Below are 23,230 nucleotides of genomic sequence, written 5' to 3' on the forward strand. Positions count from 1 at the left end.
TTATCAAAGGCTATGCTGAGCAAGATTACAAGATAAACTTCTTGTGTAAGAACTGATCATACAGCTTGCTTTTACAAAGAACTGTTGCAGTGCTGGCAAAAATAAGTTTTCATGCAATTACATGAAAATTTTTCTTTCTTGTATTTTCCGCCAGTATGGAATTGTGGACTGCTGTATACTTAATGTTTGGCATATGTCCTGAAATTCACAGTTGTTTTTGAAGTGGTCCAACAGTCTTAAGTCCTTCTGGCTGGGAAAATAAAGTTGGAACATCACTCTGCATAAGGCATTAGAGTTACTTACAAAAGATACAGTGGTGGTCCTGTCTTTCATCAGATTTTGCCATTCTCATTTCTGGGCCAGTAGGAAAATTAAAAAAAAAAAAAAAGTGTAAAAGTTTGTGTCATTGGCACTATCTGTTACTGTTGATTTTAAAATAARACAATTCAACATTGCTCTTAGGCATTGTTTGAGCTGCAAGAAGTAAGCCAAAGGTTTTCATTTGTGTATAGTTTGTGTGGAAGATAGAAGCCAACTTACAAAACTGGAAAAAAAACTGGTAGTCTGTTTTCTACTATCAGTAACAGAGAGCTGTAAAAGTTTCTCATAGTAGACAACTCCATCCCAATAAGTCAGGAATTAGTTCCTCTTCTTCAAAGACTAATTCTTGTTAATTTAATATAGGGCTGGCATAGACTCTTATTTTATATTACAGTAAGGAGAAGAAAGCATTTTAGAGGTAGCTATGTTGCAAATCTGTGTTGTTGTATGCACAGGAGGGAACTTACMAGGGACAGGAATTTTTGTCTTTAAAAATCTAATCGGCTAAACACAAATAGTGTTAAACTGGCAAAATCTATTCTTGATCGAATAAAGGGGAAATAGTTAAGTGTGTGAGTGTATGCTTCCTACAGTTCTGAAAATACAGTTTTGGATCCAAAATGGACATAAGAAATCAAAATACTACTACATGATTTGAGAAGAGAACTTAGAAGACCCTCTGTTCTGATGAAGCAGAATGCATAGAAGAGGAAAATGTATCAGGCTTCATGCTTATATTGGGCTGAGAAAGACTTTTGTTGTATTTATTTTCTGTTGGCATATAAAGACCTTATATGATAAGACATAAGTAATCTTAGAATTGCTGCCAAAAAACATATGCATCAAAAACTTGAGAAGTGCAGACATAATAGAATGAGGATCATCTGCATAGCTCTGAATAATAATAGTAAAAACCYCRTCAACCTGCATTTTCTTATTCAGTRGAACTGTTACATTATTACTTGAAYGCAGCATATTGTGGTAGCACTCTTCCTCCATGGGAAATGCTTTTCTAAATTACAGGAAGTGGTTCTAGGAAATACTCTTAATTTCTTTATTATGAGCAGCTTGCTTCTCAAAGCTGACTTTACAACATATGCAGAACAAGCAGTTGGTGTATAGCAAAGGTTCTTGGTTGCTGCTGCTGTTTAGGCCCCACAGTGGTTCATGGCAAAGCTGAGAATGAAATAATGTCTGGATTTGGGATTGAGAAGGCTGTGTATTGTGATACTCTTTTTGGTGTCCTGTTAGAAATGGTTTAATTTGATGTGAACTAGCATATTAAACTGTATATTTTTTTGCCTTTTCAAGTTTGTGTTCTGCTTTGGATATTTGTCTCTTCTCAGATGGTAAAAATATGTGTATATCTTAAATTGTGCTTGATTTGACTTCCTAGAGGTAGAAAACGTGTTTCTAAGCAGTTTATGGAATTTATCCAAGGCAATTAAGCTTGTTGAGTAAAAAGCTCAACTTCAGCTTTCCTGTTCAGTATTCAAAAAGCAATTGACCTCCACAAAGAACTTTGAAAAGACAAGGAAATGGGTTTATTCAGTGAATAATGGTTTAATACTCCACGAGGGAAACTTGTGAGCTCTACGTCACTTYTTGTACGATCATCCTAGGAAGTAGAACAATTCTGAAGAGGAGGAACTGAGAAAGCTCTTTCCGTGATCAAGCCCAGTTTTACTGTAGGTGCATTGACACTCCTTGAGAGTAGAAGCTGCAGAGTGATGGATACAGTTACTGGAGTCCTCAAAACTTGCTATCTGCAGTTATAGGCTTGAGGCAGACACATTTTTTTAACTAGCACAACCTAATACCTATTTTGTTCTTGTTGCTGTTTGTTTCGTAAGATTACATTGTTGTCATTCTGCTCCTAGATCTGTCGCTTGAAGAAGAAAGCATGACCTACAGATAGGAATATGAACATACTTTTCATAAAAACATTTATGTATCCTCAGCCCAAGATGTGTGCTGTGCTATTTTGGTTCAAAGGCAGCTTTCAAAGACAGGACTATCTTAGAACAGAGTTTTTCATGGATTTGATGACGCTATGCCAGCAATCGTGCTGCAGATATCCATATGTAAGAATGAAAAATGCTATGCTTTGAATGTGTTCCAAGTAGAAACAATAGCATCTTAGGCAGAGTGGTCAGATACGTGGTGTAAAGATAGATCACTTCTGTGGGATGTGTCATCTTACCCATTGCCGCAATTAGCTTGACTCTATTGTGGAGGGGAAGTGTTGTAGGAAACTTGAGTGTGATCTCTGTAATCTTCTGACTACTCCTTCATACRCAGTCTCTCTGTGGCCTGATTTTAACCCTGCAAATGAACCACATTTTTCAGCATTTGGAAGAGAAACTGGTGTATTTACCTGGGTTTCTTTTTCTCCATCTCCCATATCCATATAGGAAAGATCCTCAACTATACTTTATCCAAAGCAAACTTTATTGATTTGAAGGCTACAGCAGTAAATAAAGGGGTCATGAGGCTCCTTATTGTGTCTGTACATACTCAGTTAATTATTTTAACTTTCTACAGGATCAGTGGATTTCTAATATTTGAAAAAAGGTAGCTTAAGTGTGAATAATCATACATCCTCACAGTGCAGTCCCAAAATTGCAGATGGAGTTCAGCTCATTTTATACTCATATGTGTGTGTGCATATACGTATGTATATATATGTATACGTGTGTATACACACATGTATAGYGCCTTCTGTGGTTGGAAAGCAAAATCATTTTAATTTTCTTGGATAGATCTGCATATAAATCAAATAACTATGGCTTACGTATGCAAGGATGTGAGCAGTGATGTCTACATCTAGGTTGCTGCTATGAATACTAAATTAATGGCCCATGGCCTTGGTTGCTTGTTAGAACTGCCTCCCCTTCCTGGCGAACAGAACTTGAACAAGGCAAATATTGAGAAAATTTAAATAAAATAATATGAAAGTTCTTGGGTTTTGTAGCAGAGATGAAAACTGATCCATTTCTTCAGTCTTAAGTTTCTTAAGTTGTTGTTAAGACCACCTAGTTAACCCCAAAACTCTGATCTTTTGAATGGCATGGGAACAGATTTTATGCTGAAAAATGAGGTAATTATAATTATGGGATAAACCTCCTGATAGATAACTGTTCTCTCTGATTTGTTTTATAGTAAGATTCATAAACGTTAAGATTTTTAGAATTCGGACTAATGTTATATTTGCAAAAGCCTTTGGATCATTTCAGATGGGATCATAGATTTTAGAATGGTAAGGTTGGAAGGAACCTCTGAGATCATCTAGTCCAGCCCTCCACATAGCCCCATACGAGGATTGAACCCACGACCTTGGCGTTAGCAGCACCACGCTCTAACCAACTGAGCTAAACCTGCACTGTTGATCTTCTCCTAAGCGTATATGAGTTGGGCCAATAATTCCCTGTACTTATAGCATATACTTTCCTCTCTTTTTTTGATATTGTGGAAGACTATGTCCTAGTTGTTTAGGAGGCCTATTGACAGGGAAAGATCCTGGAGTATTTTAGGTAATATTCAACTTACTGAGTCTTAGTTATATACTGAATGAATTGGATCGACTGCTGCAGACTCTTTCTGGTCTGCTGAATGAATGAACTTCCTGTCCTCATTTTTTGATCTTGTGACATTATATACAAGAGGCTGAAACTTAGTGAAGTTGCTTAATAAATCATCAGTTAGTTGTGATCGAATCATATGACAAATTTTATTATGTCCAGAGTTGCAATGCAAGCAAGACAGGTATCCAGTTGTTGAAGGACTATGTTTTTGATTTTATGCTTAGTTACATGCTTAGATCCCAGCTTTTGTAACTGATCTGAATGGTCCATGGTTGAAGGAGGGCCTCAATTAAGTCATTTATATTTTACTAAATAAGTCAATTTTTATTTTTTTTAATCTGATATATTATTTGTCTAAATTTTAGTAGCACTTGTGTTCTTCGTTTCACACTATGCCAACAGCTGTCCTTGTTATCTCTTCTGACATTTTAGTGCTGCAGAAACGGGTTAGTACTAAAATCTCTTTGGGTAGTACTGGAACTTAAAAACAGAATTAAAATTCATTTGTTAAAGGATCAAATAAGGAACTCCTGAGGTCTGCATTTATCACATCTTCTATTTTTTGTTGATTATATATATATAAAAATATTTTTTTATTCATGAAATTACAGACTTGATCTAGCTCTGTTAATTTCTGGCATTATTCTCTAGTATCCATTCCTGAAAGTTGAGGCAATTTTTAAGTTTTCCTTCTTTTAACTTTTGCACTCATGTTATAAAAGATATGGCTTGCAGCCAGCCTTGACTAAATATGTTAAAATATTTTGGTAGGCCTTTCTTTCCAAGGATAAATCCCCACTGGTAATGTAAATCCAACATGACTTAAATTACATCTTATTCTTGATGAGCATGTTAACATTCTTTTTGTTTCTGTTTGTGAGCGTCATGCTTCTATATTAATTGCATATGAAGAAATATAAGAACTTTACAGAATATTTTTTAAAAAAACGGCAAATGATTGTGTCAATTAGGAGAAGAAAATATGATATTCCTAGCTGGATGTTCAAGATTATTTTTAAACTTACAAACTATGTCTTTGGAACAGTGTTTCTGGGATATGTCACGTGAGGGGAAACTCTTAAGATAAAGACACTTTGTTTGCTGTAGAGTTACTGAAAATCTGTTTCACCACACAGTTATGAAGATATATTGATACAGGCATATTCAAATGACAGATTAAGGTGATATAAATGATAGAGTTCCTGTTGAGGAAAATCTTTTTGCARTCATGCCAGAAAAGTGCAAAAAAAGAAAAGTCAAAATACTTTAGTGTTACTGGTTTTTATACTACAGAACTTCTCTCTTCTTATCCAAGAAAAGAAAAAAAGAAAGTAGGACCTAGGTATTATTAATATTGTCTTACATATACTACTTAATACTTGTCATTAGCCTTTTTAATTTCAATGGGCTATATGAGCAACTCTACTTTCAGAAATTGATCATCTTACTAGTGTCAATTTTTAAAAAGCTTGCAAAGAAATTAGTGTTTCCTTCTCAAAATAAATGTTTAATGGGCAGGAGCAAATAACTTGGAGGGTGAATGCCTCTCCTGTCACTTGTCAGCTATAACAAATAAATCTGTTTTCTCACAAGTGTTCGTTGCAGGTTTTGTGCTAAAATATACCTAAAGTTTTATTTCAGGAATGAAGATTATCTTAAAACTTTGTCCTTTAAAAAAAGTTTTAATTTCTTTTATGAATTTATGCTAAATATAAAGTACTGTTCTGGGAGTGCTGAGCTGGGTGTTCTGAGCTCATGTGACAACATTATGTATGTAAAAAGAAGAGTTGCTCGTTGTTCCATTTTACCTTTCACCAGATAGATATTTGAGATCATTTAATGGAAGTGAGTACTAAATTTTTGTTCTTGTCTTGTTTCAAACTTTTTTTGGCTAGCTTTCTGAACAGATTTTTAATACCTTCCTTGTTGAAAGGTGTAGTGTTGGTTTAGTCTTAAATTTCATGTATTGCTTTGGCTTTTTTACAAAGCTAATGGATCAATGATTGTATCTCCACAGCTTTTCCTTGGTTTGGCATGGACATTGGGGGAACTTTGGTGAAACTTGCGTATTTTGAACCTATTGATATCACTGCGGAGGAAGAGCAGGAGGAAGTTGAAAGCTTGAAGAGTATCCGCAAATATTTGACTTCTAATGTAGCCTATGGATCGACTGGCATTCGAGATGTCCACCTTGAACTGAAAGACTTAACGATTTTTGGTCGAAGAGGAAACTTGCACTTTATTCGATTCCCAACTCACGATTTGCCCACTTTTATCCAAATGGGAAGAAATAAAAACTTTTCAACACTACATACGGTGCTTTGCGCCACCGGAGGTGGTGCTTATAAGTTTGAAGAAGACTTTCGCACAGTAGGTAGCCTATCTTTCCTCATACTGAAGCTGTTGTAAAAAGCATTGCTACTGATGGGTTAAAATAAGCAGTATTTTGAGGAACTGTGGAGTGCTTGGAGATTAACTATTCGCTTGCTTTTCAGTCTATTAAGTATAGTAATCTAGAAATATACTTCCTGATRTCATCATAATAGACAAAGAAAAGGGCTAGGAGGGGACTGCTGGTATGTTGGTCTGATGCTGATAGCTAAGAGGCTTAAAGGAAGTTCCATTAATGCAGTAAAATGCAGGACACTTATGGAAGATAACCATTTTCTTATCTGTGTTTTTCTCTGATAGGAAATACCTTTAAACTGTTGTGGTTCTAAACTCTCTTTGGATTTTCTTTCCTATGCAGTCTTAGATAGCTTTCTTCAGCCTTGCTTTTATGAAGGGTAATTCATATGAAAGTGTGGACCTGATTACCTGATGAATTTAGCCTAGTACATTGTTTATAGTTCTGTGACAAAGTGAATATCTATAAGCCAGTCTTTTCAACAACGAAGAGGTTTTTGGATTTTTCTGAAGTGCTTTGACTTTTCCCTTGATGATTAAAACTGATCATTTGTTCAGATGGAGCTTCTGTCTGAAGTTACTACTGTAATGTTATTACTAGTTGGGAATATGTCACAGTATCTAGTATGCACATATCCTTGAGGTTCTAGAAGCAGGAAGGCTTTCTATAGTACAAAACGTATTGTTTCAAGATCTGCCTGTATTTCCATTCTCCTGCCATTCCTGTGTTGGGCCAGCACAACTGTTGTGGAGTAGGGTCACAATTTGTACAGCAGAGCTACTTAAGTTTCTAAAATCTGACAAAAATATTTTTGGGGGTTGGGGGTGGGTTGGACCAGATGATCTCCAGATCCAACTATTCTTTGATTCTGTGACTCTCAAGTTCCATGATCTATTTAACGGTGAAGCTTTGTGAACTCTTGCACCATGGCATGAAGAACTGCAATGGGCTGGAGAAAGAGGAGGGGACAGGGAATATTGTGGGCTGGTACTGATGTCAGGTTCAGTAGTGTGCAACCCAGTCTGATTGTGCAGCTTCATGATCTAACAGCAGGCTGCTTTCTGAAAGTGATCCGACGTGATTCAGAGTCACGTGGGAGTAAACTTGTGGAGTTTACTGTTTTCTTAGATGAGTTGGTTAATTGGATTCTCCTTGTAACTGTTGGAGTACACCACTGCAGATAAGGGGCAAGAGTGTTAATAGAGTATGATCACTCTTTTTGTGAAAGCCCAGAGTTAAATTGTATTAAGTGTAGGGTGAAGTTACGACCCTCTTGGAATCCATAGAAACTGTCAAATTGTCTTACTGCTTTGTGAGCCTAAAAGTTGGGTGCAGATCTGAGGAGGAGCTGTAACCAGCCTAAAATAAGGCCATAAARTTTATAATCTGGGGTATTCTTATGATCTTGGAGTGCTAATGTGGTTGCAGTAAAAGCTAGTAGGATGCTATTTATTTTTTTTCATTTGCTGACATCTTAGAAATGACTGATTTTTAAGAGGGAAGGGAGAGTCCATCCCCCACCCCCTAGACAAAAGCCTTGGAATGGTGTGCAGATGTGTTGGTATGACCATCATAACATTAGATGGAGTCCTTAAAGTATTTGCTGATCATTTTTGATTGAAAAATTGTGCTAATTCATGTCTGTTTATCTCAAAAGTTATATTTGCTGGAGCTTTCTAAAACAGATATGCATACTGCTTCTCTATTGCTTTATAGGAACCCAAGATCCAGATCAATAGTCAGAGAAGTTTGCTAATTTAGACACTTAGAATTTGCCTTYGAATGCTTTGTTGGCTTTATAGTCAGATTGAAGTTTATGAATTAGTCATCTGAGATAGCTGCTTAAAGTTAGACAATACTTGTATACCAATTAATTTGTAGCATGTTCAGGTAATACTAGGATATGCTTTTTTTTTTTTTTAACACAGATTGGAAACCTCCAGCTGCATAAACTGGATGAGCTTGACTGCCTTGTCAAAGGCTTATTGTATATAGACTCTGTCAGCTTTAATGGCCAGGCAGAGTGCTATTACTTTGAAAATGCCTCAGAACCTGAGAGATGCCAAAAGATGCCTTTTAACCTGGATGACCCGTATCCACTGCTGGTAGTTAACATTGGTTCAGGAGTCAGTATTTTGTCAGTCCATTCCAAAGACAACTATAAAAGAGTAACTGGAACAAGGTAATAATTTAATAACATGMGTTGGTGGTGTTACAGTTTTCAAAGTGTTTCCTCATCCTGAATCCTCTCTGCACCTATCCCTTCTCTTCTTGCCGTGTGGAAGACTATTTTATCTTTAGTTTACCAATGCATTTATTGAAGCCTATCTCCATAGCTGTTATCAAGGAGGTTTAGTCAGTATTGTCTTTGTCAGTTGATGTGTGCTACAAGTGTTTCATAATGAGTGTTTTATGCAATTTATCTTAACTTTTAATAATGTGTCCAGTGTACCTATGTTTCTTCTACCTTGTATAAATAAATATGTCCACATATGTCTCTAATCCTAGATTATTTTCTTTAAAACAWAAGATATGTGTACTTTAGAGCATTTTAATCTCTGATTGCTTCTTCCAGCTGATACTTTGGTAGCTTATTGCCTGTTTGCTTTCTCCTACTATGCAGTTACTTCTTGTAAATCACTTATATAAATATTAATCCGGTTAACATTAACACATGTTTAATGAGCAAGAAACCAGACAATTTGGCAGCTAAGCTGGAGTGATATATTTGTTTTGGTTGTACCATGAGAATTTCTGACCTGAGGAAATACTACTTAAAAGTACGTTTTTTTTTTCTTTCTTATTAGTCTAGGTGGAGGGACCTTTCTTGGTTTATGCAGTTTGTTGACAGGCTGTGAAAGTTTTGAAGAAGCTCTGGAAATGGCATCCAAAGGAGACAGCACACATGCTGACAAGCTGGTTCGAGATATTTATGGAGGAGACTATGAAAGATTTGGCTTGCCAGGATGGGCAGTAGCATCCAGGTATTCAAGAGATCTTTTATTCTTCTCGCGTGCATGCGGTCTCGCTCGTTCTCTCTTTTTTTTTTTCTTCTTTTTTCTCCTCAGTACAATTAAGATACTAAAGTGTCAAAAACAAGRCTTGAAATGTTAATATAGAAAAACTCCTTTTCATAAACTTCTGTTGTAGTCAAGTGATGTTTTTGCCATAAAAATGTATATACTTAGGTTTCCTGAAGATTGAAAGCCACATAGTAGTATGTGACTGTGAACTAGATGTTAAAAAAATTTCTTGTCATAAGTCATGTACAGCTGAGGAGTTTTCTTTTACGTGACTCAAAGAGAACATTAGCTGATCACAGGAGTGACAAGGGCAAAGCACAGATGAAAAAATAATGGCAATTACTTGTTGACTTCTTAGAATATTTCAGTAGGGCCATGGTTGGGCTGGGAGTGGCATGAAAGAGGAAGAAGGCATTTTAGTTCATCTTTTAGTAGCATCTCTTCCTTTCTGGAATGACTTTGCTTTTTTTGGTACATGGAGGTCAGTACAGGCATCTAGCGTAACGTTTTAGCTATTCGTTTGTGAAGACTCTTGAACATAAGCAGTTTCCACCATAGGAATTAATATGTTTGATTACTGTTACAGAGGATTTTTGTAATAGCTGCTGTTTTTATTTTGCTTCRGGAAGATTTCTGGTGACGTTATGGTTTTATACCTTTAAGAAATGCAAGAAGAATAAACTTTGAGTGAAACTAATATGTATTTAACAGYGTTCATTAAACCTTTGGTCTTATCTAGTAGTAAAGAGATTTTAATTCACAGTAACTTAATTCTCCCTTTTCTGCCAGCTGAGTCCAATCTTCTTCAGAAATAGTATGTGCAGAGAGGTTCTAATATGTACAATTTTATACTTTTAGTTAATTCATCTTAACTCATTCTTTGGATAGTTACTTTTGTTCTCATTTACTTTTTAAGACCCTTAAACTTTTATGTCTATTTGAGTTTTAAAATATTTAGGATTCTGGCTCTTTGAACTGACTTAGGTATGGCATGTAGTCCTTAGTGGTAAAATATCATGCATAGCTATAGAGTCTGGACTTGAATTTTTTATTTGTAGGAAGCAGTTCACTKTGGACTTCGTTTGCAGTGTCTAGGCTTACGGCATAATCCTGCCTAAAAATAAAGCTACTTTTTGTTGTAGATGCTCATCATTGTAACAAGATTACTATTTTCCTGTAAAGGAATAAATACGTGCATTATAGCGTCAGCTGTCAAATTACAATACGTAATAGGGACTTGAAAAGGGAGTTGCTTAAGCATAAACAGGAGGCTTAAGTTCTGCTATAGCATAAAAATTACAGTCTGAAATTACTTCAGATGCACCCAGATCACTTTGTACTTAATGAAAGTTTTTCCTGTTCTAGTTTTGGGAATATGATCTACAAAGAGAAGAGAGAATCTGTGAGTAAAGAAGACCTGGCAAGAGCTATTCTGGTCACCATCACCAATAACATTGGGTCTATTGCCCGGATGTGTGCAGTAAACGAGGTAAACACTTCTGAAGAGGAATCAAACAATCCATAGGTCTGTTATGTGGCTTTAGATTAAAGGACTGCTGAAGTGATGTATCATTTGATAGTGCCTTTTAGTACCTTCTCAAATGAAACAAAGAAATTCACGTAGTATTAATAGAACTAGGAATTAGTTCTGAATACTTTGAGTGCTTTGACTTAAGAACTGAAGTTTAGTAGCAAATAAAAGTTTTTACATCTTAAAGAATCAAAGGTAACTGCAAGACTCTGAGAGCTAAATTAAAGGGGATGGGCACCCAAATAATGTTCTCCTGAGTCTTGACGTCTAGGGAGAAGGCTGGGAGAGGAGTAAATGCATCCCATGAATCAACACCTGACTGYATGGCTGGTATCACAAGTGGAGCTTTGGCTTCTTTAAGCCCTGGACAAAGGGCTTGAACAAAGGCAAAATCCTTCTGAAAGAAGCATCACTGTTGCTAGCCTTGGCCCTCATGAGGGACCACTCCAAACTATACTGGAAGGGTAACGTGGTACAACATAAGCAATCCAGACTTCTGCAGTGTGTTGGGGACAATYTTTTTGACTCAAGTGCTTGTCAGGCTGACTAGGGGAAGTGCTGTGCTGGACTCGTTACTCATGAGTGAGGAAAAACTGGTCAGGAATGTTAGTGGCAGCCTTGAGATGGTAGAATTCAAGATGCTGAGGAATGTGAAGGCAAATAGCAGAGTGAAGAGTCTAGGTGGACTTGAGTAGAACGATACTCTGTTTTTCAAGGATTTAGGAAACGGGATCCTGTGGCAGGCTTCCCTGAAGGGAAAAGGTGCCCAGAATAGCTGGATGATCATCCAAGATAACATCATCAAAGCACAGGTATYAAGGTGGGTACAGAGTGGCTAGAGAGTAGTTTTGCAGAAAAAGGGAGGATGCTGGCAGACAAGTTGAGCTGAACATGAGTTAGCCATGCATACTTGTAGCAGTGAAAGCTGACCTCATTCTGAGAACTATTAGCAAGAGTTAGCCAGCAGGTCAGGGAAGAGGATGCTTTGTGTGCCCCCTGACTTTTCTCTCTCACTGCCCAAGAGAGAAGAGTTAACGAAGTGGAACAAGTCTAGCAGAGGGCTACCAAGAAAGTGGCCTGGAGCCCATRACATATCAAGCAGACAGTGAGGGATCTGGTATAAGCCCAGACAAGAGGCTGTAGTGGTTTTCTTCAGCTGTCTAGTGATGTTTATAGGGAAGGTGGACCCAGGCTCTTAATAGCCAGTCATGTGCAGCTGGAGAACAAGAGGCAATGAGCATAACCTGCAGCAAAGGGAAATCTGAGTGGGTGTAAGGAGGAAAAGTGCTTACAGTGAGAGTAGTTCAGCACTGAAACATGGGCTCAGACAGATTGTGGAGGCCGTGTCCTTGGAGGTTTTCAAAACATGCTTGAGCATGGCCCTGAGCAACCTGAAGTTAGATCCGCTTTGAGCAGTGGATAAGACTTGATGTCCTCCAGCAAGTCTCTTCTGGCTGAACGTATTCTATGGCTAGAGCCTTGCTTCTAGTTCAATTTTCAAATTTCAAGAGTTAACAAAAATGAAAAACAGCTCGATTTGCCTATGTTCTTACCAGTTGATAGAATTTCCTGCTATCTTCTAGTTCTCGAAGCTCTGCTAAACCGGACCAATATGCACTCYGTTTCAGTAAAATTAGTATAATAGTGAAGAACTTGTGGAATAATAGTGTAAATTCAGTATACTTACAGTTAAATTTGTGCAGAGTGTATTTGTGGTGTCTGAGCAGTAGGGATTTCCTCACTAATCATCAAAAAACTTTCGATTTCAAAGTGAGGTTTAGTTACAACTTTCTAAACTAAAGGCTACTATAGTAAGAGCTCTGTGTCAAGTCTATGGCAGTGATACTCATAAATCTCAACAGCCTTGTTAGTTGCTCTAACCCTTCCCTCCCTCCCTTCCTCCCTCTCTCTCTCTCTCTCTCTCTCTCTCTCTCTCTCTCTCTCTCTTTTGCCTAGGAACTGGACTAATAGTTTTCATCTATTATTCTGTTTTTAATGTCATGGCAAGCACCCCTTCAATTTCTTCATCTTTCTTTCCTATGTCTGTCTTAGAGTAGGTTACTTTGGTGGGTAGTGAGCCGGGGTTTTTTGCTTTATGGCAAAGCTTGAAAGGGAAAAGTTTTAAAATGAGGGTGAAGCTAAAAGTACATACCAGCAATATAAGAGTCAAGTATGTTGCAGGAATGTTGTCATTATTGCAAAGGCAAATGCGTACAATTTGTATATAAGGACTGGAGTGAATTAGTATAAATCTAAAATCGTAGAAACATACAAATCAAGTGTAGTCAAAGTTTTTCTTGATGCATTGAGTCTTGATTCTTCCAGCTATATCACAGAGCTACAAATCGTAAGATATAATTACTATGGATATGCAAACTAATATCTTGGACTGATGTAAAGACAGGAAGGATTTTTTTTTCCACTTTTCAGTACTGAGCTGACTTGGTACCTTAACAGTTTGTATATTTTGTCCTAACTATGAACTAATCAAGATAGTGAAAAACAAATGCATTCAAAGTCCTTTGATTACAGGTCAAGTTGYCATACAAGTCTTAGTAACAGCTTGGATACGTCTATTCATTTATCATTCGTAAGTGCTTAGTTAAGYGCTACATGAAGCACTAGCACAGATAAATTTTCTTTGATTCTTCATTTCATATCAATGTTTAATGTTGCTTYCACTTAATGCCAGTTTTATTTCTGTGAATGGGGAAAATAAAAGAAAAAAAATTAAATTTAATAAAATTCACAGCTCATTCTTATGTATTTAAGTCTTAGTCTGGTTTTATACTGAGCTATTTTGAGATGCGAAGATGAAATGGACATCTGTTATATCTTACTGTCTTCGGCTTCTTTACAGTGCTGCCTTGTTGCATATGGATCAAGCAGCATTGTACAGGGCTATGAAGGCATTGAGTATTCTCTACCAAATATAAGTAACTGTTACTTTAATTTTACTTTTAGCTAAGCGTTAGCTTAGTTACTTCAGATGCTTAGTCAGCTAATTTGAAATACAAATGCTACTTTCCTATATAATAAAAACTGTAATTTGGGGGGAGTTGGACTGTTCTTTCTTCATAGGTATGCTATGTTTAAATCTTGGAACCGTGTTCTACTTGGGTTTTCTTTCTTTTTTTTTCTTTTCTTTACTCCACAGTGTGTTTCTACATAACTTACTATTTAACATGACTGTGAAAAATTTAAAGACTTAATTCTCTTGCTATGTTTTTGTTCTTTTTAGAAAATAAACAGAGTTGTCTTTGTTGGCAATTTTTTACGTGTGAATACTTTGTCAATGAAGCTACTTGCATATGCACTGGATTATTGGTCAAAAGGCCAACTGAAGGCCTTGTTCCTAGAACATGAGGTATGCTATGGTTCATTTATGTGTATGTGTTGTTTTGCCATTAATTAAAAATGCACATACTGAATAGCTTTCTGAAGTGTGGTATCTGGAGATACTGAGAATTCAGTGAGCTTTGAAAGTAACATAAGTTTTCACATGCTGTATCGGTTCTCTGGCCACAGTCCTCTCTGACAGGAAAGGATTTTAGTCAATTTGGAGTGTCTGTTCATGCTATAGATTTTTTGCAAAGCTATCAAGAAATGTTAAGTTTTTTACTAAGTTTAACTTGTCTTTCCTTACCTGCAGGTACAAACAATAGTAAGCATTGTATTTCAAAAGATTATAGTGGGATTTTAAGCCTTTGAAATATTTACATTGTTCTCAGTTGAGCTTGAGCAATGTCCTGAAAATCAACATTGCTTTTGACCAGGACTGCTTTCATACTTTCATGGATAGATCTTACACTTTTTATAAAGTAATTTTATACTCAGTAACTAACCTGCTTTTTGGCAGCTTGTGCAAGCTGTATGTAATGCTGAGAGATGACATGTTCTCATTAAAATACAGTCAGTATCAATGACTGGCCCCAAAGCTGGGAGACTTGTAGCTTCTTGGCAAGGAGTTGGAAATCTTTGATGTCCTCAAACCTTTGGTCTACAGATATTACAGTATTAGTTCTCCTTCCCTTCAGTCAATTCTGACAGCTTTTTTTCTTTATTGCCCATCCTGACATTGGTGCTAGTAATAGCAGAATGGTTCCTTGTTAGTTCTACCCTTTCAAATATTTCTTGAGTACATTTTAAAGTCTTGCTTTTGGTCAAGCATAGTATCCCAAAGACTGTTGTGAACAATTCTATATTGCATAGTTGTGGAGTGGGAGAAAATCTTGCTTCCCCACAGAGAAAGGTAATCCAACAGGGGAACATGGATCTTGGTGTGTGGCCTAAGTGGGCAGTTCAAAAAGTGGCTCTGAAGCCTGCAGAGATTTAAACTTAAGGTGCAGTTTGTTTAGACTTGCATCTCAGGAATGGATGGATTTGCTATGGTTGTTGAATATCCTTTGACAATCAAAACATGCAGCTTCCTCGGGGGGTGGAAGGGGGCGGAATTAGGTGCTTAGGAGTCACTGATATGTGCCTTGCAAATTCTGCAGTGTATGGTTAGGCTTGAGGGGGAATTTCAATTAAACTAGCTAATAAGGATAAAATGTTTATTTTATAAAACTTTAAAAATATGAAAGATGACACTTTAAAATTTTGTTCTTTATATATACTTTGTTGTTATTGAAATGTGTGTTAAATTTAATTTAATATCCTAGTTGAAGCTGAAATATTTATTTATTTGTTTTCAACAGGGATACTTCGGAGCTGTTGGTGCTCTTCTTGGGTTGCCAAATTTCAGTTGAGATACCAGATGTCACTACACTGAACTATTTTCCACCTGGATGGCACTTGTTTGTGGCAATGGAAACTAAATCTGGGGAGGGGAGATGAAAACAGCAAATTTACTATAACTATTTTTAAATTTAAGAAGTGATAAGCTACTGAATTTTGCCATTGTAAGGAAGGGGATTTTACTCTGTTGGGCATTGAAAAGCAAAATATTAGGGATATCATTTATGTTCTTTGGTACACGTAGCCAGTATTGAACTTCTAATATGCAATACATCCTCTGAAAACAAGCTTCCAGAAGAAAGAATGCCAGTCCTTTAAGTKTCCAGCACTAATACTGCGAGTTTACTCCTAAGGCTTCAAGCACGTATGTTTTGAATATAATTGATAAATGACACATTATTTTCATTAGTTAGACTCTATTAAAAGCAGAATTTCCCTTGTGTACTTACAGAATAAGCAACTTCAAAAACAGTGAAGTACTAACAACAAGATGGAGAAACTGTACTCAATTGCTTTCCACAGYAAGAATAGCAAGATGTTAACAGCATTTGATATTTTAATAATCATTCTGTTTTGATGGAAAAAAATATTAATTCTTTGTTTTCCATTGGGGAAGAATAAAAAAAAGATTAGCAAAAGCAAAGGAGCAAGTAGTTGATGTTTTGATGGTTTTGTGAAGATACGTGCTTGCCCTCTTTGCTTATTTGGAGATGTACCTTGTATTTTCAGAAGATCCCCCCCTATCTTTGGATTAGGGTGAGGATTCAAAGAGTAAAAAGGTCTTTGAGAGGGTAAGGCTTTCAAAATTTCTTGGCTGTCTTCTAGTTTTTGGTCTCTTTTATGAGTAAAATTCTGACATCGTTCCTTGTAAAGGCACTGCCAAGCCTGTGMGAGTTGAAGGTATCCTTGTAAAATAGACTAAGACCTTGTAATTCTGATAATTTGACTTATTTCTGTGGAGATTTGAAAAATTCTCGATCTTGTAAGTTTGAAAATATGATTTCTCTTTAATTTCATGAGTTGATCAGTATCTAATAAGACATTAAAAATGAAAGACCTTTGGCTTGTGTTTGGATTTGGAAGCTTATTTATGAAGGTTGAGGACAGCATCAGAGTTTGTATTGCAGCACCAAAAGGACCAATATTTAGTGCCCTTGCATTATGGAACTGTTCATCAAACTGTGGCCTTGGGATAAAATCCATACTCTGGAACTGTTTTTTGCTGTTTTTTCTGTATATTTTTAAAATTTGTAATTGTGATTATTGTAATAAGTCTAGTCTTGAAGCCAGGACATGAGATGTTAAACTAGTGAGAGCATTATGCAGTCATTAGCTATATAATTCTTTGCAGACTAAAGAAATAACCTATTTTATGATATAATTTTAATGTTAATTGTTTCCTATAAGTGCATGAAGAGCAACCAAACAAGAAACCAGACAAGATCACATTTGTGTTGGGTTTTAACATGTTTTTAAAACTGATTGCTGGAGTATTCCACAGCATGGCTACCTTGTATTTACAGCCACACCACCTATCCGCCTAGTGTGTAAGAAAGTTCTGTGTGCTATTTTCAGCTGTCTGTCTTTTCTTAAGTTCAAAGCTTCATATTAATACAATATAGAAAAGAAAAAACCTTCTATGGTCCTTCAGCCACTTGATTAAGCCCAGTGCCAATCTCAGATACAGTTTGGTCTACTGTTGCATTTTTCTAGTACTCGCATTACATTTCTGTTCTTCTTACTTTGATAGTGTTTTAGTCTAGATATAAAATAATTWAAAAAAAGAATTACACCTACAGTTCAGCTGATCTAATGCTAATTAGAACTTCAGAAAATAAGTGAATATGGCTTCTATAGAGTGTCTTTGTAAAAGCCATTATTGTTTCTTTCAAGTTATGATAAACTATAGAAGGCAAGCTTTATTTCGTTACAGAACTTTATRAAAACATAATCTTCTGAATGTTTTGACAATCTCTTGAAAATTGTGTACTGACTATATTTTTTCGCAAAGCAAAAGACTTCAAGACACATAACTTGATCAGRAACAGTTACTTTAGTCCGTGTTTATTGCTACTTCACTTCTCATGTTTTGTGTTACTGAAACATAGAGCTGTTCTTGAAGCAGTAGCTGGAAATAACTAGTGCATTTAACCAGAAGCACATGTAGGAGATGGTTATCTAATGACCATGGTTAATTTAAACCCTTTGAAATTGATGTGACCTAAGATAGGACATTTTTAAGATAAACTGTACAGAGTTATGGAATGAATTTCTGAAGTAATTCTTGAATAGTCGTACTGTATTGAAACTACTGTGAGAATGAGGAAGTATGCCCTACCTCTCTTCCTCCCCGAGCTTAGTAAGAGTTGGCTTCCTTTCTGTAGTTTTTATCAGCACAACTGTTATTTATTACAAGAGCCACTAGAGAAGTTCTCAAGCCCTGCTGAAAAGCCCAACGGTGCTGTATGCAAGCCACATCTTTGGGTTTTGTCTCATTATTTTCTCTCAGCTTGAAACTTGTTACTAGAGTCTCSAAAGCATGTCTGTGCCGTGAGTAGAAATGCTAAGTATCACAAATATTTGTAAGAAGAGCCTTGAAGTCTTTAATCTAAATTCTCTTCTAAGTAGATTGAAAAAGCTTGTGTTTTTTATGCTGGATCACTGAAGTAAACTTTTTCCTGATTTTTTTTTTTGCTGTTTTTACTTTCACACTTGCCATTTCCTTTTCTCAAAGCTAACTGGTTGAAGTGACTTCAAAGTGGACTGATTCAGTGTCGTGTACTGTAGTAGAGGAAATTGGGGTTTTCTCAGGGCTACTGATGTCTTCTCAAGTGGGACAACTTCCTTAAAGAAAAGTTGTGTGATACTTCTAGAGTAAAATGTAAAGCTCGTTTTGAATGTGTAATCACTTTCAGCCCAATCAGCCATGTGAGTGCCTTTTAATTTTTCATATCTTGCTAGTTTTGCTGGTACTTGGACTTGATCCATGAGGTTTCCTGGCTCATATTACTTATCAGAGAAATGGCAATTTTTTTGGTCATGGAAATGATCTCCTCAAGCCAGTGTATTAAGAGGTTCCAGGAGAACAGCATCTGGTTTCTGGCTTCTCATCCCCATAGGCCTTGTATTTGCATTTCTTCCTCTCATCCCTCTAGCTTGACCTTTTTAAGCATTACGCACAATTTTATTGTATCAGTATCTCCCTAAAAATCATAATAGTTTTTAGTCAGAAAAAATACAAGTTCTTTCTGGACAAAGAAATTAATTTTTATATCAAACTATCAAGTCAGTATGGTTATTAAACTTAACCACTTCTACCCTTCTAGTTCTACCTAAGCTAACTGCATTTTGAACAGGAAGGAAACTTTCTACAATACAGTTGGAATATTTAGCAAGCTGGAATGAACATACATCTTCAGTCTTTTTTACTGAAGCTGGCAGAAGCTAAAGTATAAACATATTTCCATTCTTTTTAATAAAACCTTATTAAATTTAACAGTTCAGAGAGAAGCAACACTGATACCATTTATTTTTGTCTTGCTAAAAGTTTGGTCCAGTCCTTCAAAGGTGGTTTGAATCTCCGGCCTATCTTTTGAAGAACTTTGCCTTCTTTCCATAGCGTATTTTGCATGCATACACCTATGTGATTCTACCAACACCACACAGATTACCTCCTTTTGTAATTTGAGAGTTATGACATGCATAAGAGATCATGCAGAGAATAATAGGTCCTGTTTACTCTCAACCTGTATATTAAAAACAAAAACTCAATTCTAGCTTCTAATAATGCATTAAATATTCCTTCAGTAGTACTGTGAGATTTTTATTTGCATATATGTCATGTGTAATATACACGCAAAGTGATTTTATTGCCTTTAAGGACTGTACTGCTAGCTCTTTTGTCTCTGTCCAATGTAGGTCTTCAGGAAGTATCTACTTCCAGATAAGTCGCAATAACTTTTCATTGTTAAATGCTTCAGAATAACAGTGGGATTTTAACATTAGTAACTAATTATTTTTTTTTCTTTAGAGCAAATCTATACTCCTATATAAGACTAGGCATGTCTTATTAATTCAGTCCGTAACTTGTATTAATGCCTAAAATTACATTCAAACTAATTTTTAAACATCACCTTCATTATTCATACTATGGAAACTGGATCACTATAATCCTGAGGAAACAGGTTAGTTAAATTCAGAATGGAGTTCAAGATTAATGCAGTTCTGTTTGTGCACGTGTAATGAAGTGAGCTTTTTCCCTTCCTTCCTTCCCCCCCCCCCCAATATAAGGGATTTCCAAATCCCTTTTTGGATAATATAGAAGAGTTTGCTTAGATTAAGAGAACAAAATTGTTGCAGGTCAGATTAAAAGTATTTGACCAAGACCTGTAGATCACAGTGGAGAGCTACAAAACATGCTTGATGCATACAGCTAACGTTTGGTTTTACTTTTCCTATTTCTGTTTAAGGCACAAAGATCATTTTAGAGAAAATGAATTATTTTAATTTCTCAGACATAACCAAGATTGTTTGGTATGCAACAGATGTGAGAGACGAAATACACTGTATCACACAGTATAGAGGAATAATTCCTCGCTTACATTCTTTGAGTTTTACTAATATATTCCAAAGAACATTGCCAATATTCTGTCATCTGCGATAAGATAGTACAGTTCCTCAAGTATAAAGCAACAATCTGCAAACAAGCCTGTTTTTTGTTTCCTTTTTCACACATGTGAAGTGTATTAAATACTTTTAAAACCACGCTTTCTGGAAGCATCTCAAAAGATGCTGTTGTGTATTCATAATTATTAATATGCTAATGGAATATGAACAGTCTAGGTTAGGATGACTGAATGCCAAATCTTGCTCACTACAGTAACTCAAGCAGACAGTTCTCTTAAGTGGGGATTATTTTAAATTTATGGGCAAGATTTGGCCTCAGGGCCTTCTAACTGGAGAACATGGTAGTGCTACTTAGCATATTCCTGCTGGTGCTAAATCGTTTGTTGAAAATAAAGATTCTAAATAGAAATTGTAAATAAAATATTTATGGCCTGGTCTTTTTGACAGACTTACATTTTATCGCTTGCAAAAATTTTTGGCCTTATTTCAAGTTTCCCTTTTTCTTAGACTGTAGGGACTGTGGTTGTTAATGTGGCAAGTTGCTGACAGGTTTGGCTTTCGTGCTGCTTTCTGTAAGGCCCGTAACATTCCAGTTGTGCGTTATGATATGGATCACTCTCCATAGCCAGAGTTCGGTGTTACCCCTAGGCTTGTTTTGTCATTGTAGCCGTTTAAGCAGATAGTACTAAATGGAACAAGATCAGCATATGCTTTTTGCTAAACCTTCAAGAAATTAAGCCATTACTGTAAGCATTTGTGGGGGAGGAATTGAAAAATGCAAAAAACCTCCCTATTTAAAATCATTTTAAGTGACATTGATTAGTCTTGCCTCTAAAATAAACTGGAATATGGTATAAGAGTTGCTACTCTGATAGATAGCAGATGCTAGCATTTCACAGTTCTTCTAACATCAGTTTAAGAACACTGTAAATACAACCTTCAGGAGGAGGTTCAGATTGGTGCATTACAAAAAATAATTTCATAAGACTGTAGTTTAATTAGTATTTTGAGACACATTACAACATCTAGAWCATGAAAATTAGTGTATGGATGTTAGAGGAAATAGAGGGTTTTTGATAATCTGCCCCTTTTCACTGTCCTCATAAATTTTTGGCATTTTAACAAGCAAGTATTTTAAATTTTCATCTATTGTCTTGTCATATGCAGGCCTTCTAATGATCAGTTCGTGTCTTCAGAGTGTTTGTTTTAGTTACTTAGCAAAATGGACAGGCAAATTTATGAACTGCAAGCCCATGTAGGATGGAGGTTCTCCTAAGAGCCATTTGGTTAAGTTGCCTTATTCTGGTACATTGCACTCATGTTATGTCTCCACTTTTTCTTGTTTACTGTTCTGACACTGAAGATGTGATGTAAAAATATGTGCTAAAATTTTTTTATTCATGAGTTACTGATTGATATCTTTGTGTCACCTGTTAATAGAGCTCTTGTAAATGATACTTTATGCCATCTGTAATACAGCTCTTGTAAATTGTTTAAATTATTTTTCCTTTTATAGATTCTCGTTATTGAATGTACAGATTGGGTCCCTTTCATATTTTGCTAAGTAATTACACTGTAGCCAAAATATGGCCAACACTGTAATTCATCCCATTAAAACTGTAGATAATTCTTTACTGCTTGTTTGCATGAATGAAATTTGGATTTCATTTACTCTGTCATAAGCCAACTCCTCTGTGATGGGCCTACTTTTTACAATTTATTTTCCTAGTTTTGTTACTGTTTGTTCTGTATGAATGTTGAAACAGTACTTTGTCTTTTCCTAATAAACAATTTGAGATTGTTCATTGTTTGTCAGTGTTTGTGAGTTATTGTTTTTTCTGATTTTTATTTTTCCATTAGCATTATAAATTACTATGATAATTCATGCTAGATGTTATTGCATAATATTTGACAATAGGGAAACATGACTTGTTTTTTTGCTCTTCCTCTCTTTAATTTAATCAAATCATATACTTTACTTTACATTTCTTAGATTCACCTCCTGTTTTCAACAACGTGTATGTCATGAATAACTTTTAGYTCTAAAGCTGAAAACGTACCACAAACATGGTGGTGGGTGGTTGCCATGTAAACTCTTGCCTTCCAAATTAACTTGGGAATGTATACTGATTCATGCACATAGTTTACTCAGAATGACATTTGCCTGTTCAGTGAAATACATTATGTATTCATAAACTGCAATTTATTTTCTTTTGGAATTGTTCTGGCTGGATGTGTAATAGGCAAGAAGTCTTCCAGACTGAAGAGCCTGTGCTGCAACAGCATGTTGTTAATGCATCTCATGACTAGCTTGCTATGTCTCTGACTGTGCTTTAGTATTCATTTGACAAACACTGATATCATTCAAGCTACAAGTTTTTCTTTCAAGTTGCCAAAAATGAAACCCTGAAAATTTCATTCTGTTTCATTTCAGCAGTTCTGGCAAAGGGGAACTTTTTTAATGCAGAAATACCTGTTTCTTTGTGTACTCTTAAGAGTCTTTTACTTGGGGTCTTTAATCCCTTTGTGATTCAGCCTGTGTGTAAGCTCAGGACACAGGCGTTCCTAGGTAAGATGTGTGAGTGGTATTTAGTTCTAGCTTATCCATGGATACAATAAGAATAATTTCTTCCACTATGTTTGAGTGAAATAAGTGACATCCTCATATTTTACCGTGAGACCGCTCAGTGAATTGTCCTTGAATTTCTCTTGGAGTCAGTAATACAGACTGGTAATACAAGAATCCTTRTAACTTGTCTTCAGAAATACGCATTAAAAATGCCTTTGTCCCAGAATGAAAACCCACTGTTCTAAAGGCAGTTCTGCCCGTCAGCCAGTGCTCAGCGAGTACGTTCCCGTACTGCCATTTCAAGCTACAGGATGAGAAGATTGTAGTGRTCATCTTGTGTGCACAAGTGGGAGGTACAGGAATGAGTCACCGCGTTCTCCAGTTTCCATGACGAAGCCAGCAGAGGGAGCAGGCAGATCACTGTTTCCG

The 23,230-nt window shown here is 36.1% G+C and overlaps 1 protein-coding gene across 1 annotated transcript in view; it reads left to right on the forward strand.

Annotated features, from left to right (window-relative positions):
• The window catches only part of PANK3 (pantothenate kinase 3), a 27,761-nt gene extending 5,726 nt beyond the window's left edge, over positions 1–22,035 (forward strand). Inside the window, exons 2-7 of the mRNA XM_085299582.1 lie at positions 5,923–6,275; positions 8,241–8,494; positions 9,120–9,296; positions 10,701–10,824; positions 14,108–14,233; positions 15,567–22,035. Coding sequence (XP_085155708.1) covers positions 5,923–6,275; positions 8,241–8,494; positions 9,120–9,296; positions 10,701–10,824; positions 14,108–14,233; positions 15,567–15,617 — 1,085 coding nt within the window. The 3' untranslated portion in view covers positions 15,618–22,035. The remainder of the gene's footprint in view (positions 1–5,922; positions 6,276–8,240; positions 8,495–9,119; positions 9,297–10,700; positions 10,825–14,107; positions 14,234–15,566) is intronic.
• The last annotated feature ends 1,195 nt before the right edge of the window (positions 22,036–23,230 follow it).

The sequence above is a fragment of the Rhea americana genome, unplaced genomic scaffold (genome assembly GCF_003343005.1).
Source record: "Rhea americana isolate MKP2758 unplaced genomic scaffold, rheAme1 scaffold_150, whole genome shotgun sequence".
Lineage (NCBI taxonomy): Eukaryota > Metazoa > Chordata > Aves > Rheiformes > Rheidae > Rhea > Rhea americana.